General features: G+C 36.4%; 1 protein-coding gene across 1 annotated transcript; it reads left to right on the top strand.

Annotated features, from left to right (window-relative positions):
* Positions 1-896: 896 nt before the first annotated feature.
* On the top strand, positions 897-16,684 carry LOC115436534 (protein zyg-11 homolog). The gene is made up of 14 exons (XM_030159400.1): positions 897-1,099; positions 3,577-3,742; positions 4,068-4,867; positions 5,099-5,239; positions 10,130-10,306; positions 11,121-11,185; positions 11,476-11,575; positions 12,814-12,864; positions 14,180-14,341; positions 14,432-14,479; positions 14,615-14,815; positions 14,916-14,968; positions 16,027-16,124; positions 16,396-16,684. Exons 1-14 carry the CDS (start codon positions 1,097-1,099, stop codon positions 16,575-16,577), a joined length of 2,247 nt encoding a protein of 748 aa, XP_030015260.1. The 5' UTR covers positions 897-1,096; the 3' UTR covers positions 16,578-16,684.
* The last annotated feature ends 2,411 nt before the right edge of the window (positions 16,685-19,095 follow it).

The following is a 19,095-nucleotide window of genomic DNA, read 5'->3' as shown; positions in this document are numbered from 1 at the left end:
TCATTATTTATTTATTTGAGGGAATTATGAACCCATTTCTACATGAACAAATCAACTTTTTTCCCAAACTTTATTGAAAATATATTAGTATACAAAACAGAGAAATTTCGAACAAACATTAAGATGTCAAAAGGAATGCTCATGCTTATGTTGTTACCCTTATTAATGTTATTGTGATGATGATTATTTTTATTTATATATTTTTTCATATACCCTTTCTTTTTATCATTATTATTATTATTATTATTATTATTATTATTATTATTATTATTATTAGTAGTAGTAGTAGTAGTAGTAGTAGTATTGTTAGTATTATTTTTCTATTTTTATAATTTTTTTTTTTCTTTAGACATGTATATTTTTGGTCTGTTACTTTTGAGTGTGTTTAGTTGGTTTATTCCTTTAGGGATGGGAGGTGGGAAGAATGCACAAAGGAGAATTGTAAAAAGTAAGACCCAGTATCACTATGTATATACTGTATCTGGAGGATTTTCTTTTGTGAAATAAAAAGATATTTAAAGAAAAATAAAAAGATGTCAAAAGGAAAAATTATTCAAACAAATAAATCAACATAATGCAAAGACTTACAGACACAAAGAAGAAAAGACAAAATAAATTAATAATAATAATAATAATAATAATGATAATAACTTAAAATATAAAGATCTAAGAAAAATAAATAAATAAGTAAATAATGCAAAGAGTAAATTCAGTTCATTTTAAAGAATTCTTTATAAATTTTCAGTGTTTGTGCTTTTTTTTTTTTTTTTTTTTTTTTTTTTTTTGTTAAAAACCGGAACAAATCAACGTGTACCTTCAGTGGACGTGTGGTGACGTCATGATTAATGGCCAATAGGAAGTGGTCACTCTGACTTTCGACGACCGGTGGCTGCGACTCAAACCAAAATAGAAGAATTAGCTCGTGCAACAGTTACCTATGGAAGAAAACAATTTATTGGACTAATGGCTGCTGTTAATTTAGACAAAAGATTGACTTGAACAGTGCTCCGTGCTTTGTATTATTATTTATTTTTTAATTTTTTAAATTTATTTTTATTTTTATTTTCCTGTCGACCGTTCACTTCACTTTCAAACCATGGTGAGTTCAATGACCCCCGTCCTCTTCGATTATAATAAATGCCAGTGTTTTATTTACGTGCAGTCTGACAATGACCAGTGTCTGAAGGACCAGTTGCTTTGGTCTACTTTGCCCTGCACAGACCGCTTGGATTAGGTGATTTAAACGGGCTTTACTTATGTGCAGTTCCTCATCTGTTGCGGATAAAATTAGACTCTAACGGCGTTAGAGATCCTATGTCAGTTGGGATCTGTTTAACCCCGAGGAACACGACTGAGAGACAACTGCCATGCCCTATATGTGTTTAATCTGAAAAAGCAAACGCCTCTAAACTTTTAAAGAACATTACTGCATAGGTGTGGTAGACTGCATTCTGAAAATAAGACATAAAACTCAAATAAAGCAGGTAAAACACTATAATCTCCATAATTCTACTTTCTTTTTAATCCAACTTATTCTTAGCTATTTACACTCTGCATTTATTTATTTATTTACTGTTGACGTAGTATGGCTGTTTCTATGGAGCAGTGGCAGTATTTTGAATTTCCCCTAGGGGATTAATAAAGTAAATCTATCTATCTATCTATCTATCTATCTATCTATCTATCTATCTATCTATCTATCTATCTATCTATCTATCTATTAAAAACACTTGTGATTTAACAACACTTGTATGAACACTTGTATGAAGTATACTGGAGTTACATTATATTTATATTGGAAATGCTTTTTCTATTTTCATGTCAAAATATTTTCTGAATGACTGAAAACATATATAAGCAAAGGTCTTACAATAACATCAATTAACTTCTTTAGTAACTACCATGTCAATGTAATTTGCATCAGTTTATCTCGTTTTCTTCAATTTTCTGACCATTTTGTTGCATTGGTTGTTGTTCTATTTTCCCTGAATCCATACTGATGTTCACTCAATAATTTACATATTTCAGCGAAAACATCCAACAGTTTTACAGACATGTATCTAATATTTATAGAGATTGAGGGAGAAGACTCCTTTTATGCTACATTATTATACACTATATCCTTATTTACTATGGATCATGCAATAGGAAGCTTTTCAACACTACTGTGTAGTTAAGTAGAACACCTAAATTCAGAATAAATATATTTCCAAAGTAAATAGATGAATACATTACCTGAATAAATGTGCTTAAATATCAAAAATTCAAATGTCATTGTTTTTGTTTTTGTTTTCTGAAAAATATACCACAATAGTCTTGCAGTATCTATCTATCTATCTATCTATCTATCTATCTATCTATCTATCTATCTATCTATCTATCTATCTATCTATCTATCTATCTATCTATCTATCTATCTATCTATCTATCTATCTATCTATCTATCTATCTATCTATCTATCGCTTCCTGGGTCTCTACTGATTACTGATTTAAAATACTTGAATGAAGTATTTTACAGTAATATTTCAGCTATGTTTATTGTCAGCTTTCACACTTAACTGCTGGAATTACAAGTAATATTCTTAGTTAATGTTATTTTTCCTCATTTGAGTGTTGACAACAGCAAAAGTAGCCTGAAGATTTTGGATCTTAAATTGCAAAACTAATTATAAAAATGTGAATATTGAATCCAGTAAATTATCTTTCCATATTTTCATTGAATTGGGATAAGACTAGGGTTTGATACAGTACTCAATTACTATACAATACTGTATTAAACTATTGTATGCTATATTTTTTTGATACTTTCGAGCATCTGTATTATAAATCTTAACAGCATCACTGCATGTTGCGTGCAGAAACAGCTTGTGTAAAGTTTATTAGGCATATTATTGTAACAGAAAACTTGCAGAAAATGCAAATGTGCTGAAAAGATTTGTTTGACCAAAAGCTTCTGCTGATCTGAATGTTTTATAACTTTTGGACCACTAATCCTATAAATACTTTGAAATAATTCAGGTAAAATGCAATGTCTCAGCTTTTCAGTGGCATCAGATATGACGCATTTGGACGTTCAGAGGCTCCTCAGTCATCGTGGAAACACTGCCATTTTCTGCAGCATTAATTCACCAGTAATACCCATGCAGTTTGACAAATGACTGGTTGTAAATGCTTGTTTTTATGTTTGGTTCATAATATATTCTGCTGAAAATGTCACTTTTGCTTGCTATTTACATGATTGGGAAATTAAATACAGGAAAATATGTGCTTTTCACTGAGATATGCAAAATGCAGAGGATAATATTATGATTAATTGTGATAAATCACGTAGGAGTGGTTAAATGAGCAAAAAAATCATTTGGAGGTCCTACAAAAATAGCTCTTAGGGTTAAAAAAATGATACCCAACATTTTAAAAGATAAATATTAAACTTCTATCACTATTATAAACAGAAAACAGTATGCATTCTGTAGTGTGGGTGAATTGACCCCTTATGTTAACTGCATTTGTTTTAATTACACTTCAGTTCTTATGTCATTTTTCCAGCGGTTGTGACTTCTGCTGATGTATTTCAGGATGTTGAGGGCCCTCAGGCTCTCTGCGACCTATGTTTGGCTCAGGTGTGTCTCAGCCTTGACATCCTGTGCAGGCGGCGAGCAGACGGCTCCTTATGTCTCAGCTGGGCCCCACTCTTTCCACAGGAGATGGCCGACCAGTTACTGCAAATGATGGCAAAGAAAGGTAGAGCTCCAACAACATCAATATCAGCAATTATACCACAGCTACCGAGTAAAAGAATTAAAGGTCAGATCATGATTGATTAACTACATCCTTCAGTTAGTGGTCTTTTTTGGCAAACACCTTCTTTTATAAACAAAGTCAATCGCACAGTTGGAAAGCTGTTAACCTCAACATACTCTATCATCACTTATTAGTTCATAGTGTTCTGAGACGTTACAGTTTGCCAGGATGAAATGGTAGGGAAAGTCTAATCCACAAATAAAAATGTGGCTAAGCTGATGCTACTTTTTCCAACAACATCACTCTGTTTGCTTCTCCATACAAGGGATACTGAATAACACAACTGTTGGGATTTTCCGAAACTGCAAAGAGCTCCGCCTGCGCCGAGCCTCCATCCGCTCTTGCACGGTGTCTGCACAAGCTTTCCGTCTGGCCCTCTGCCCTCATCGACTCCAGGAACTAGATGCCTCCTGGGTCTCTGGTGGCCTCTCTGGTGCTAATATCATCTCAGGCCTGGCTTCCAATGCAGAGTGCCGATCGAGCTTGCAGAGATTGTCCTTGAACGGGCTGCATCTGGACTGGGATGCACTAGAAGAGGTTGAAGGGGCCCGACTTGGCTTCAGTTCCCTGCGGGGTTTGAGGACCCTCAGCCTTGCCAACACAGACCTGACTGATGACATCCTTGAGGATATCTGCATGCTTCCTCATCTGGAGATCTTGGATATCTCCTGCTGTGCTGTCTCCAAACTCACACCGTTACTTGATTGCAAGAACACCCTAAAGTCGTTAACTGCCCATCGACTCCGGCAGTTGGATATGTCGCCTGCTAGGCTGCTCTCTGTTCTCACCCAGCTCCACGCTCTCAAGCATCTGGACTTTTCAGATGACCACTTTGCTGTGGATGACAGTGATGGGAGTGATGGAGATGAGACGGTGCGGCAGCTTCTGGAGGGGAGTCCACAGATCCTCCCGGCACTTGTTTCTCTAGACGTGTCAGGGCGGAAGAGGATGACTGAAGCAGCAGTAACTGCCTTTGTGAAGGCCAGGAGTGGACTGGTTTTCCTGGGCCTGACGGCGACTGGGGTTAGCTCCTGTGATGTCCTCTCTTCGTGCAAAAACTTAAAAGTAAGATTTTACCACTAGCATGAGGCCCTCAGTTAATGTCATAACATGGTCTGTAGTTCTGTGTCTCCTCTGGGATTTGACCACATCATAGAACGTGATGGTTAGACGCTTGAGTTTGACTCTTGCATACGTTTCTCATTTGTCTTTAACTTGAGGGTCTGTTTTGTATATTCTCCAGATATACTCACTGCATTTCCTTTCTGTCTGACACTGCTGTTCTGCTGTGTTCAGGTAACTGGAGAAGCTAATGAGAACCAGGTGTGTGAGGCCTTGAGGAGGTACAGAGACAAGGAGTGTTTCATTCGTGAAGCCCTCGTCCATCTCTACAATCTAACCACTGACATTGACAGACCACGACCAGATCTCCTCCAGGTACTGTACTTAGGTCCCTTTTCATCTCTTCTCTTATCTCACCTCTTATCATTTCATCTTTTCAGCTTGTGATTCTTGCATCCACCTTTATAGAAAGGTTGACAGCCCAAAAAAATTAACTTCGAGAATATAACATTTGGATTCCACATGGGAATAGTGGCCAAGTGGTTAATGCGCTAAGTGCTGTGATCAGTCAGTACAGATCAGGGCTAGAGCATTTACCACTATTGCCCCATTTTCTTTTTCAGATTTTTTGTCCTTTTGTACTATTAAATAAAAAAATTAGTGCTGTCAAATGATTAAAATTTTTAATCAGATTAATCACAGGGTTGCTGTGGATTAATTTTGATTAATCACAATTACAGGGTGGGGAAGCAAAATGTACAATATTTTGAGGCCAGGATTGAAAAACAGCGTATGACCAGTTAGTTTATTGAAAGTCATGAGAATTTATTTGCCACAAGAAAATTTACATAATAGAAAATGTTTTTATTCTATGTGTCCTCGCTCTTTCTCAATAACTGCCTTCACACGCTTCCTGAAATTTGCGCAAGTGTTCCTCAAATATTCGGGTGACAACTTCTCCCATTCTTCTTTAATAGTATCTTCCAGACTTTCTCGTAATAGTTTTGCTCATAGTCATTCTCTTCTTTCCATTATAAACAGTCTTTATGGACACTCCAACTATTTTTGAAATCTCCTTTGGTGTGACGAGTGCATTCAGCAAATCACACACTCTTTGATGTTTGCTTTCCTGATTACTCATATGGGCAAAAGTTTCTGAAAAGGTATGGATAATAGTGTTAGGTATGATTATGACATCAATATATGTTTGGTTTCAAAACCACTGACGTAGTGCCAGCTGAGAAAAAACAACTAAATTTTCATTGTACATTTTGCTTCCCCACCCTGTAAATGTCATTCATTTTTAATCACATTTCATTTAGCACAAGCAAACAGACTCAAGAAAGAAAAGAATATATATGCACTTCATGTGTTGATTAAACGCCAACAGTTTCAACAAAATCACTTGAAACAAAACAACTTGAAACAACTATTCTGTCTTGGGGTGTTTTTTGTCCTCATATTTCCATCCAGAGGGCCAACGTGCTGTTTAGCGTCTTCCATCTTTATGGGCTGGTTCTGCTGCCTGTTGCTACTGGATCAACTGCCCATTTGCATATGCGCTACGCTAACTCTACTTGGACAAACTGCCCCAAATGCGTTGGCAGAGGCGTTCAGAGTCATTCTATGCTGCAGATGGATTAATTGGGTTAAAATTTTTAATCAGATTAATCATGATGATGGATTAATCTGCATTAATGCGTTAATTTTGACAGCCCTAAAAAAAAAAAATAAGAGCATGGCCAAAATGCAAATATAAAGCCCAGACACCATAACGTGTGGAAAAAAAAACTATTAAAAATGCCTTTTTTTTCTCCACATCTCACACATCTTTCATTTTTCGTCAATTAAGCACTTTACTTAAATAGTTCTGTAAAGTATCGATATTCCAAATGTTCAACACACTTGAAGCTACCAAAATTATAGATGAGTTAATGCTTTGTATCCACAGACTGCATCACTCACTCATTAAAATCCAAAACTCATTGTTTACATACCTCTATATTATGGTATCATCTAGTTTTCTTCTTCAAGATAGAAAATATTAGCTGGAAAGCACATTACCTCAAAATAGCATCGTGTCTTCACATGCTGTCAGCTGATAGTTTACATTATATCTCTGTTTGTCTAGCTTTGTTTTTTGACTGAAAACAGCCACAGTAAAATCACAAATCATCTCTGTTTTCTGTACTTTTTGTGTTGCCAATAGCTGCTCTATGCCACAGTCAGTTTAGTCTGAACTCTGGATCAACAAACAGCAACTTAGCAAAGATAATAACATCACATAATAACTTTATACCTCATAAGCCTCAAAATCCAACTCACCAATGTAAAAGAAACGCTGCCATTTCAGCATCAAATTCCATTCTTTTCATTTAGAGCAGTGTCCAGTGGAGAAAACAACAAGAGCGCTTCTGGCTTTTATCATTTTGTCACTTTCTTTGACTCTAAAAGTTGTTAGCGGTTCTCATCCCATCTGGTCACTCTCTGATGGTCCAAGACCCCATGGCGATAGTTTTCCTCACCATGAGACCAGCAGAGTGACTCATTACTTCCTTTAGTTTTCACACAAATTCAATGGACCGTGGGTATGAATAGATTCAGTCCATATCTTGACAATCTAACACATTGGCATCTTTAGCATACCTTCATATATTTTTTAATATTTGAAAGTACAAATACTACATATAGTTAATTTAAATAGATATACAGCAGACAACACAGTTCTCATATGCAATTAAGTTAAATAATTGAATTTACTTGCTATTTAATGATTAAGAATAATGCACTGAAAACTTTAGATTGGCTTTTATTACTCACTTCAGTATTATAGTGCACATTGTTACAACCTCAGCTTTTGTCAAGCTCAGTGTGAACATACAATACAACTGAAGTTTAAATGACATTATAATTACTGTATTTAGACAGAATCAGTGAGAGGAGTTAATGAGGCAGTTTCACATAGAGCCCTTTGGTTCAACTGTACAGTGTAAGCTCAACTGCCTCGGTGAATAGTTTAAGTAGGTGGTAGGGAGTTGCCCTGTCCCATCAATGTCGGCTTCTGGAGTTAGGTAGTCTTACTCACAGGAAGTAGTCTGTTCCAATAAGGCTGCCACTGGGTGACTATTACAGTCAGCATTCTTCTCTCCTTCTGCTATAATGTTACAGTTTTCAGAATCCCCCTTGCTGCGTGAAACGACAACCTCAGAGCTCGCAACCACATGCAGAAAATGCCAGGTTTTTATGGTTTACAACGAGGCAGGCCTGTTCAGTTCTTTGGGGCTGTTTCTTTTGTGAGGATTTAGCCATTTTAATATGAGTTCTCTCCAAAACATATGCAAATGTTCCATCAAATCAGGTCCTGACTCTTTCGCAAAAGCACGATTGCTGCCTAAGATGGTGAGTGTAAAGAAATAAAAGAAAAAGATGATAGTTGATTCTCCAGCAGTGGCGGCTGGTCGTCTTTCAGAGAGGGGAAGCTCATTGTCGGCTTACATAAAAAAAAAAAAAAAAAAAAAAAAAGTCAAGTTATTTAAACATAAATTCGGCCCTCCGTTCCTTTTTAAGAAAACGGTCAGTGACCTTATCGTACCAAGTAAACAAGAAAACGTTGAAATTATGTTAAATTGAGACAAGGAAGTACAATGAGTGTGCTTTATTTCCAGTGCAAGAAATGAACAAGTGATTTCGTAGTGGTTTCTCTCTCGATTTCACAGCAGAATGCATGATGGTATTAAACTGAACTCTGTCAAGTGAAGGAGTAGATCTCAAAATAGCTGTCAATCAAATGGGATTCAGCCTTTCGACTGATCCTCCAATCAGCACGTGGAAGCCTGGCTTCCAGCCCAGCCGAGCTCCACCCACAGCTCCATTCACCCCCAGAGGCGCCGAGCATCCGGGGGCGGAACAACATGGTGGCGTTTATCCAATTATCGTTCAGTTTTGAGGCAATGAAAAAAACTGTTCCACTCAGTCCCATTGAAGTCCATGGACGCTGAGCGTCTACGGGCAAATGCATTGACCATAGATCGTATGAGAAAACAGCGCAATGGGAATGTATGAGAAGTGAACAACATCGAGTCTGATGATTTGTGATAAAGCTGATTCTGAACGAACTCGTCTGTGAGATGAACGTGTTCTAACACATTTGTAGTCAATGAAATGTTAACACAACCGTACATATTTAACCACTGAATTTTTGTAATCTTAGGGGAAGCCAAGCTCCCCTTGCAGTCTATGAGAAATCGCCTCTGTTCTCCAGTGCTGCTAAATTGTTAAAGCGAAGTGTGGAGAAAAGTGTGTATGTGAAATTACAAGTTAGGAAGCAGGTGTTGTTACATGAAGACGCCCTACAGCTACACTGGTCTAACAGAACACAGGAAACACCTCATACTGGTGTCTTTTCAACATTTGCATCTCTTGCTGTCTCTCTGAACAATGACAACAACATCATGAAAACTGTAAAAGAAAATATCATATTGTCTCATAGGTTAATGCCAGGCAATAGACTGGTTCCAACATGCTAACATAGCAGTAGATGCATTAAAAAAATGTCAGATAAACTGTCTGAAATGCATCAGTGTCCAAATAACCACATAGAGACATATTAAATACAAATTCAGCTATAATTCATTCATTTATTTCATTTATTTGTTTATTTCGAGAATTTACAGAATACATGCAAGTTCAAAATTCTAATATCTGTTATTTATACTCAAAAAGGAGTGAGAAGAAGAAAACTTCATCATCAACTTCATCATCAACTTAATCATTTACTGTTTTCTTCGAAGATGAGTTAATATCATCTTGAAGCAGTCTCTTGTGTCTCTGACTGCATCTATTCTGGCTTTAACTCATAATGCACCAGTGGCATCCATTTCTACTCTGGTTATGTGATCCACACATTAAATAAGCTTTATACCCAAAGCATTCATTTTAAAAATCAACGTTGTTATCCAGATGTGTTTGTGATTCACCTTTTACAGATTTTACTTTTTTTTTTTTTTTTCATGCTATTTATGAGAATTTTGTCCATTTCAAAAGACTTCATGAGCCTAAAAAATAATCATGAGAATCAAATAAAATAAATGTCACCATTTTAAAAAAAAAAAAAAATAAATAAAAACAAAAAAACCCTCAAAACTCAAAACGGTATTCATTTCAACACTGCCCTTGACACATCTGGGCTTTTCTCGATTAAACTCAACTATTCAAGTGGGTGTTGAAGTATGTGTGATTCTGACATGGACCTCCTGTTTCCTGTAGCTGGTGCTCAGTGGGATGCAGAGCCACCCCTCCTCCCTCCACGTCCAGCTGGTGGCCACAGCATGTGTGTTCAACCTGACCACTCAGGACCTGGCAGAAGCCATGCCCGTCAGCCTACTCACCTCATCGGTCACGCAGCTGCTGCACGCCATGAAGACCTTCCCCAGCCACACACAGGTCAGGAGATGAGCCTAGTGTTTCAGGTTATAGATCCCTGTTGAGCAGATGTTAGGGATTATTTTTACAACTGTTTAAATCCATACTTACATTTTCACCTAATAGTTGGTGCTTTAAAGCTGTTCCATTTGGTTTTCTTTTATGTTGCCTTCACAACCCCTACACATCTACAGATAAGATGAGATAGTTTCATTTGCCATTTGTACACATTCAGGTACATAGGAATTATTATCCAGAGGTCTCTCAGAGTGTGCAAGTATAAAAGATTAAAATATACAATCCAAATAGAAGTCAGTGGTATAAGCAGTATAAAAGTAAAATAAAAGTATAAAAACAACTATATGTACTGTACACACCTGATCAAAATCTTAAGACCAGTTGGAAAAATTGCATGAATTTACATTTTGCACTGTTGGATCTTAATTTTTGGATCTGTCTTACTGTAAAATGTGTTACATTATTGTTACATGTGTTATTTATGTTTTTTGTGCATGGGCCCCTCTCAAAAATGTCTTCAGCTTCCCAAGGTGTCCCATTTCACATAATGTAAATGCAAAATGTAATGTTTTCATACTTGGTTCTTTGAATAGATATGTGAATAAAATAAAATGAAATGAAATGAAGATGGTTCTAAGTAGAGTTTCAAAATGCAAAAAGAATAAATGGGAGTGAGACACAAAAGAAATTGAGTAAGCCATTTATTGAAAACAACAATTAAACTGAAATAGGCTGTTAAATTTTCCAACCGGTCTTAAAATTTTGATCAGGAGTGTATAGGATTGTTTAATTTACCCAACTGTTTCCATCTTCCTAGGTGCAGAAGAACTGTCTTCTGGCTCTCTGCAGTGACTACATCCTTCAGGACGTCCCTTTTGACAAGTTAGTTTACTTTGTCTCAGTTATTACAGGACTTACAGTATGAACCCATGCTCTGACACTTGCCAAGATAATCACTGCATCTGTAAAGTGCCATTATGGTGTTTTTCCAACATATTGTGATCCAACTAAAATATATTTCTTGTCTTAAAATATACCTGGCAAAAGAAATTACTCTTCCAGATGTAATAGTACAGGGAAAGAACTCAGATTTTCCCAAAGTTTGTCTGTACATCAGTGGTATATTTTTGTAATCCTGTGTTCCTTATATTCATGCTGTGATCATGGTTTAGGTATTTAGCAGCCACGCTAGTGATTAACTGGCTGAGCAGCCACGAGGATCCGACCCTTCAGAGGATGGCGGTGGCTGTCATCTCCATTCTGGTAGCGAAGGTCAAGACACTGCTCGCTTACTTTGCATTAGTGTGCTGTAGCAAAATAGTATAGCACCTGTTAGCATATTAGAACCCCACGTGTCTGTAACCTGTCCTGCCTCTGTGACATGGCTTCTAAAATGTGACTGTAGCTTTCTGCTTTCATTTACATCAGTGGTTCCCAACCTTTTTTGGCTCGTGACCCCATTTTAACATCACAAATTTCTGGCGACCCCAGACATTCAAAACGGAGATATGTTTTTGCTAAAAATTAATTTGTTTTTGGTCATGTAATAGTTTGCTATACTATGTTGCAAATAATTATTAATTTTAGATGACATTAGTTTATATAACGTATATTATTATGGATGAAGGCAGAAAAGCCAGGTGTAGATTACTGCACAAAGTGAGAATTTTATTTTCCTTGGTCAGGATATGTACAGTCAGTCCAGCTTGTATTTACAAGGCTGACAATTAATACTGAACAAACAAGAACTCAAACTATGAATTATGAAAGAGCTGCAGCATGTGAACCTGACCACAATGAACATTTGAAAGATAAATAGGACCACAGTGCTTCAGTTTCAGCTTCACATTTTGTCATGTCTTTTTTGTATTGGGATTGTCTCCCTCAACTCATCATATATTTTTTATTAGTAAGTTGTTGTTTTTTTTATTATTTTGATCAATTTCAATTACTAGAATTTCCAGGCGACCCCATTTGAATTCCAGGTGACCCTACGTGGGGTCCCGACCCCAAGGTTGAAAAACACTGATTTAGATGATACTGAGTTAATGTTTTCCCTTAAGGATTTTCAGAGCAGACATTTTAGACTGTGCTTTTCTAGTTGGATGTTTAGGAAAAGGGTGTTTGAAATGTAATAGATTACAGGTTATTAGTTTCCCTGTTAATAATGTAATACGTAATGTAACTTTTTTACTTTTATTACTTGTTTAATAGGTTTTTTAAACACAGAAATGAACCCTAAACGAACACTACACTGAACTGTTAGAGCCTTTTTTATCTGATGTCACAAGGAATTAATGCTGAATTTCCAGATCATTGGATCTTCTATATTTTAGTTCAATGAATCCCCTTTGCAATTCTGAACATTTTGATTAACTGTAATTTACATCCATATATTTTCACCATAACTGATTACAGGTTGTTTTTTTTTTGTTTCTGTAATTACCTAACTATATTTAACTAGTTACTCCCAGACACTACTTTTACTAATATATTTGTTTTATTTACAGTTGACCACAGAAGAGACGGCACATCTTGGCAAGGACATCTTCATCATGAAGGTGCATTTATACTTTCACAGTATTTAGTTTCAAATCTACAAAATGTCCCGGGCTTAACAGTTGATATGCACAAGTATATTTCTGGGTCTCGCTCCCTTGCTCTGTCTTTGTCACCTGCTTTATTTTCCATTACCTACTGTACATATTCACTGACTCACTGCCAGTGTTTCGCCATTATTGCATTCACTGTCTATTCTACTCATCTGTACTGGAGGCCGAAATTATTAGAATAATTATTGGAATTTTTACCCCTAAAATTAAATATTATTTAGTCATGATTATACTCTGTAAACCATAGAATAAAGCCGTCAAATCCTTAAAAAAAAAAAAAAAAAAAAGCAAGCTAGGCCTATTTAACTGTCAAAGTGTGATCGTGTTTAAACTGATGGTGAGTTAAGAAACAGTTATGCGATTCTTTAGAATGTACAAGACCTATCCTGTTCATTAATATATATATAATATATTGATATAAATAAAATTAAAACATAAAAACAGTAAGATTTGTTGTGTTCAGAGCAACCATCTGCATGTTTCATGAACTTTATGAAATCATATCATGTATTGGAGGCAAAAAAAAGGTCAGTATTTTCAGATCTGTCAGGTATTCTGATAATTTTGGCCCCTACTGCATGTTCAGTTACATATGAATTTAGTTTCAAGTGCATATCACCAAGGTTACAGTGGCTCCATTTGTTAAAATTCTTTTATTTCATGCAACAACAAGGAATACATAGTCTTCATCAGTTGCTATTTTCCTGTATTTCCTCAAACATATTCATAAAAGAAAGTGTATATTTTCCTGAATTTGTTCATTTCAACATCCCTAAGTATCATTTCTTTTTACACTGGAAAAAAATCAAAATCTTACTAAGTGTATTTTTCTCATTTCTAGTCAAAATGTCTCATCACACTTAAAATAAGACATAATCACCTAAACAGTAACTTTTCAGTGAGATATAAGAACAATAGATCTTCAAAATCTTATTTCAAGAAATCTTGCCAAGATAATTTTCACTTGTTCCAATGGCAGATTTTGTACTTTAATTAAGCAAAAAAAAATCTGGAATTAAGCAAAAAATCTGCCAATGGAACAAGTGAAAACTATCTTGGCAAGATTTCTTGAAAAAGGATTTTCAAGATCTATTGTCTAAAAATAAGTTCTTATAGCTCACTGAAAAGTTACGTTTAGGTGATTATGTCTTATTTTAAGTGTGATCACATATTTTGACTAGAAATGAGAAAAATACACTTGTTAAAATTTAGATTTTTCCAGTGTGTCTTCTTTTTCTCTTCACTCCTTGGTTGCGTCTAATAGCAGCTGCTGAACATCGTGCAGCAGAAAGCCATGGTTGGAGTGGTGGATTCCACTCTGAAGTTCGCCCTGAGTGCTCTGTGGAACCTGACGGACGAGATGCCCACCGCATCCCGCAACTTCATCGAGTGCCAGGGTTTGGAATTGTATGAGGAGGTTCTGGAGGTAGGAGAACGCAAAAGATACAGACCTCCAGGTGGAGGTCACTCAGACATATTTTTTTAAGTCCATGCTCTCTGTTTTTTTGTGTTTCAGTCCTACTACACTGAGCCTTCTATTCAGCAGAAAATTCTTGGCCTCCTGGTGAGTTCTCTGTGTGTTTATGCGGTGTTAAGATTGGCGCATCTGTGTTTTTTCTGTTTTAAATCAGTGTTTTTTATTGCTTTCACTTGTGTAATCTAACAGCGCTTTGCATTGTCCTCTTTCACTCTGCTGCAGAACAACTTAGCAGAGGTGGAGGAGCTGCACGCAGACCTGATGGAGGAGGACCTGTTGGAGCATGTCCTCACTCTCCTGCAGGACTCCCATTTGGAGGTGGGGGTCCGATACTTTGCCGGTGGGTTTCTGGCCCAGCTCGCTTCCAGACCAGAGGCCTGGACCCTGGACGAGGAGCTCCTCAGCACCATCCTGAAGCAGCTGGTGTGTGTTAAAAGCTGAAGTTTTGGATGCTGTTTGTCATTTAACAGACAGTTAAATTCAACTCTGGCTCTATTCAAATGGCGTCTTTGTTTCTTTGCAGCATGCCTCCATAATAACATGGACCCAGCTGGAGAGAGAAATGGTCTCCTACAGGTGAGAGCAAACAGGATAGAACAGAAAGAAAGCTTTTCACAAGTGGATCTATTTTTAATGCGCCGATTTCTGCTGTCTATTCAGTTCAACATCTATACTTAAGGGTTGCATAACTCAATTTAAATTGTTTCCATTAATGACACAGTCTTTGCCTCTGTTACTCTCTTATGTAACATTTTGCCCAGTTGTTGCTAATCTAATATATATAATGACTCAAAACTATTTTTGCAACAGTTATGGAAGGGTATATTTGGACATGCTCTAAAGATAATGACGGGGAAGACTTAGACCAGTGGTTTCCAACCTTTTTTGGCTCGTGACCCCATTTTAACATCACAAACTTCTGGCGACCCCAGACATTCAAAAGGGAGAAATTTTATTTATTTGCTAAAATGAATGTGTTTTTGATCATGTAATAGTTTGCTATACTATGTTGCAAATAAATGTTCATTTTAGATGACATTTAGGCTATATAATGTATAGATGTACAGATTTTTTTGCTTAAATTAAGCAAAAAAAATCTTGAATTAAGCAAAAAAAAATCTTCCAATGGAACAAGTGAAAATGATCTTGATAACATTTCTTCAAATACGATTTTGAAGGTCTAATGTCTAAAACTAAGTTCTTATATCTCACTGAAAAGTTACTGGTTAGGTGATTATGTCTTATTTTAAGTGTGATGAGATATTTTGACTAGAAATGAGAAAAATACACTGGGTAAGATTTAGATTTTTGCAGTGCAGTGCTTCAGTTTCAGCTTCAGAGTTTGTCTTCTCTTTTATGTATTGTGATTGTCTCAACTCGCCATATATTTCCATTAGTAAGCTTTTTTTTTTCTTTTTTTTATCAATTGCTAGAAATTTCAGGCGACCCCATTTGAATTCCAGGCCACCCCACGTGGGGTCCTGACCCCAAGGTTGAAAAACATTGACCTAGACGGTTTTAATTCGCCATTTCACTCATGCAGAAGACCTACAAGATGCTTAAAATGGAAGAAAACGCACATTTTTCTTCTTTTTTTAAACCTTGCATAATGTCTCTTGACGGCCATATTTCAGGTCATTTCGACCGTTTTGCCCTCTGCTTCAGACTTCTCAGCCCTCCGGAGTCCAGCTGTGGGCAGTCTGGGCCATACATCTGGTCTGCAGTCAAAACAGTAAGACACACAAACAGACTACTGTGGGGATGCTGGGAAATGTTTGACTATGAGAAGCACATGGATGGATTCATATGGCACAGAGTATTTCAACCAGTCACAGAGTGTGTATTACATCACCCAGTGAGGGAAAAAAAATGATTGGGAGGATTATAACCACTGTGTAATGTTAAATTATTAATATGGACTTGTCTGGTGTATTACATAATAGTAAAGCGCTATTGATCTGTCTAAGGCTGTATTCCTCTCTCTCTCTTTTTCTACCCCACAGCATCGCAGTACGGCTCTATGCTAGAGACCGAAGGCGTGACTGAACTTCTTAAGGCTTTGGCTGCACATCCTGACACACACAGTGACATTAAAAGACTATCAGACAGCATCTTGCGCATGATAGAGGAGAGCCAGAGTCACTCGGGGCCCTCCAAAAGCCAGACAGGGCCTCAAAGCTCTTGATAAATGTATGAGGAAATGTGTTTTATTCTGTTTTTAGGATACAGAGATAGATCTAAAGATACAGACAGTTCAGACACAGCATGTAATATAACAAGGTGTTAAATGTTTATGTGAATGAATATTTAAAAATGGGACTTGTGTATTTTAAATGACCTGTATAGAAAGGCTGTCATTGAAGGTATTTGTTTGGTTTACAGAGAGTAGCTCGGTTAGCATTTGCAGTTGGGTGCTTCTATGAAACTGGTCTCTAAAAACAGTACAGAGGGGCTAAAAATTTAAACAACGTATAGACTGATGTTATTAAGCAACTATTTTAAAAATGAATATTTACTGAGATAAGGGAAACTATTTTTTCAGATAAGACACATTTTTATTTTATTTTTGGGCAAAAATCCGCATGTAACATGGTAAAAAGGACACGAAAATTACGCGCTACTATTTTTTTTTTTTTTTTTTTTTTTTTTAAATATCTCGTTATTCTCTCACAGGTACGTTTTGGAATAGAATTAATTATGCAAGGCAGAGTGTTTCTCAAAACTAACAGCAATTTATATGTGTTTAACCGGGCAAGTTCTGCATGTAATGCAAGTGGACACGATTGGTCACACACGAAACCTGGAATGAGACTGAGATTCATGAAAAACATGCATGTCTGGATTAGAAAAAACACTAACATCGACAAGTTTAACACATTGTCTATATTTATAGTGGTATGTAAGACTGTTTCAAGTGCTGTTTTCAAGATTAAATGACACCTAGGTGGCTTTTTCTGTCCCAATTTTGGTCCTATTTTTGGCCCTAATATTTGATCAAAAATGCATAAATTTTGGGATAGCTCACAGCAAGAGTATAATTTTTTTTTTGTATTTATCTGAGGTCATCATTAGGTACATCCTGGGTGGAAATATGTCTAAATTTCTCTTTTCTTATTGGGTCTAAAAAGTGATAAACCCAGTTTCATTGAAGCACCCAGTTTTAAGGGTCTGCAGTGAAATCATCTTTAATTCCATAGTTTTCCACTAGAGGGGGCTTAAGCACTGTAGCTTGGGGCTGTTTTGCCTTTAAGGACTGTTTGTACATAATATACCATGATAGCATGCATACTTCCAGGGAGGTAGGCCTATATGATAACTGGCAAGATACCAACATCCTGACTCTATTGTGTTGTTCTGTCTTTTCTGAGGGCCTCATTATAAAACAGTCATGCTTGAAAAAAGTTATCTCCCTCTCTTCTTTCTCTCTCTCTCCCCGCCTCTGGTATCTTAGATGCTGAATTCATTATATTTTATGTAACACAGCTGGAAGACAGAACTGCTCGTAGGCATCTACAGAGCCTTTTCTAAGTTGGCCTATTAATAATTCCTTTTGAAAAGTGGATTAACAAGCTCATATGAATATCTGAGTTGTACCACCGTGTTCACCTTTTAAGTGTCAAATCTCCTTAATTTACATTTTTAAATCCCACTGAGGATCTGTTAAATAAAACATGTCTGCGTGCTCGTGATTCCTCCAGGTTAGTTTTCATCTATTACCAGTGGGAAACGGTTGTGAAAGCTGAGGCTAGGTCAGCATTTAGCAGCAACTCCAACCCTTAAACATTAAATTTACTGAGGCAGGCTTGTAGGATCAGGGGTCAAGTGTAATGTAGTGACCAGGATTTGTGATGCTGCTATGAAAATCTGGGGTCATTAAAATCGTGGGAGTCTTTTTTTTTTTTACAGACGTTGCAGGTTTTTCTATAGCATCGGTGTTTATTTCTACCGTGGTGCCGGGTGTGTACATGGAAAACATTGCATGTGGTGAGGTAAAGTGAATGAAGGAGCCAAAGGCTAATGGGGCAGGGTGGGACATTAATCAGGTTTTAGGTTTCTGTCTCTGCCTCAAAGAGCACATCAATATTCAAGTGACACATGAGACAGAAACAGACAGAAAGGCTTTAACATAAAGACAGAAGTGGAAAAACAAAGATGGGAAATTAAATGTATACGCTGTAGTGTGGTTTAAGAGCTCTAAACATGGAGAATGAGACCTAGTATAATGTTAACCCTTTCATGCATAGTGGTCACTGCAGTGGACAGCTATTTAAAGCTATTATCTTATATATTCATGGATTTTATTGTTTTAGTTCCATATCAGCCAATAAAGCGAACATACCATTGCTGTAACTTTGCTGTTCTTGATAAACCTGATCTGTAGTAACATGTAAGTCAATTCCTTGTTATTGTTATTAGACTGTAATTAACTTTTTTTTTTTTTTTCTCCGCATGTTATCTCCGTAAAGTGAGTAATAACTAATATTAGAGTATGTTAAAATGTGACAAAACATCAGATTAGCAGGATTAAAAAATATATATTTCATAGTTTTCACACAGAATATTAGTAAATGCATGTTTCTTTGCTTCAAAAATTTAACTCATGGTGTCCAGCTGAGTGGTAAAAATGAAAAATCGGTTCATAAAAAAAAAAAAAAAAAAAAAAAATCAGTTGCAGTGTTTTTTTCATGTCTAAAGAGGAATAA

This window comes from Sphaeramia orbicularis, chromosome 17 (assembly GCF_902148855.1).
Source record: "Sphaeramia orbicularis chromosome 17, fSphaOr1.1, whole genome shotgun sequence".
In the NCBI taxonomy this organism is placed as follows: domain Eukaryota; kingdom Metazoa; phylum Chordata; class Actinopteri; order Kurtiformes; family Apogonidae; genus Sphaeramia; species Sphaeramia orbicularis.
This window is presented reverse-complemented; position numbering and strand designations above follow the sequence as displayed.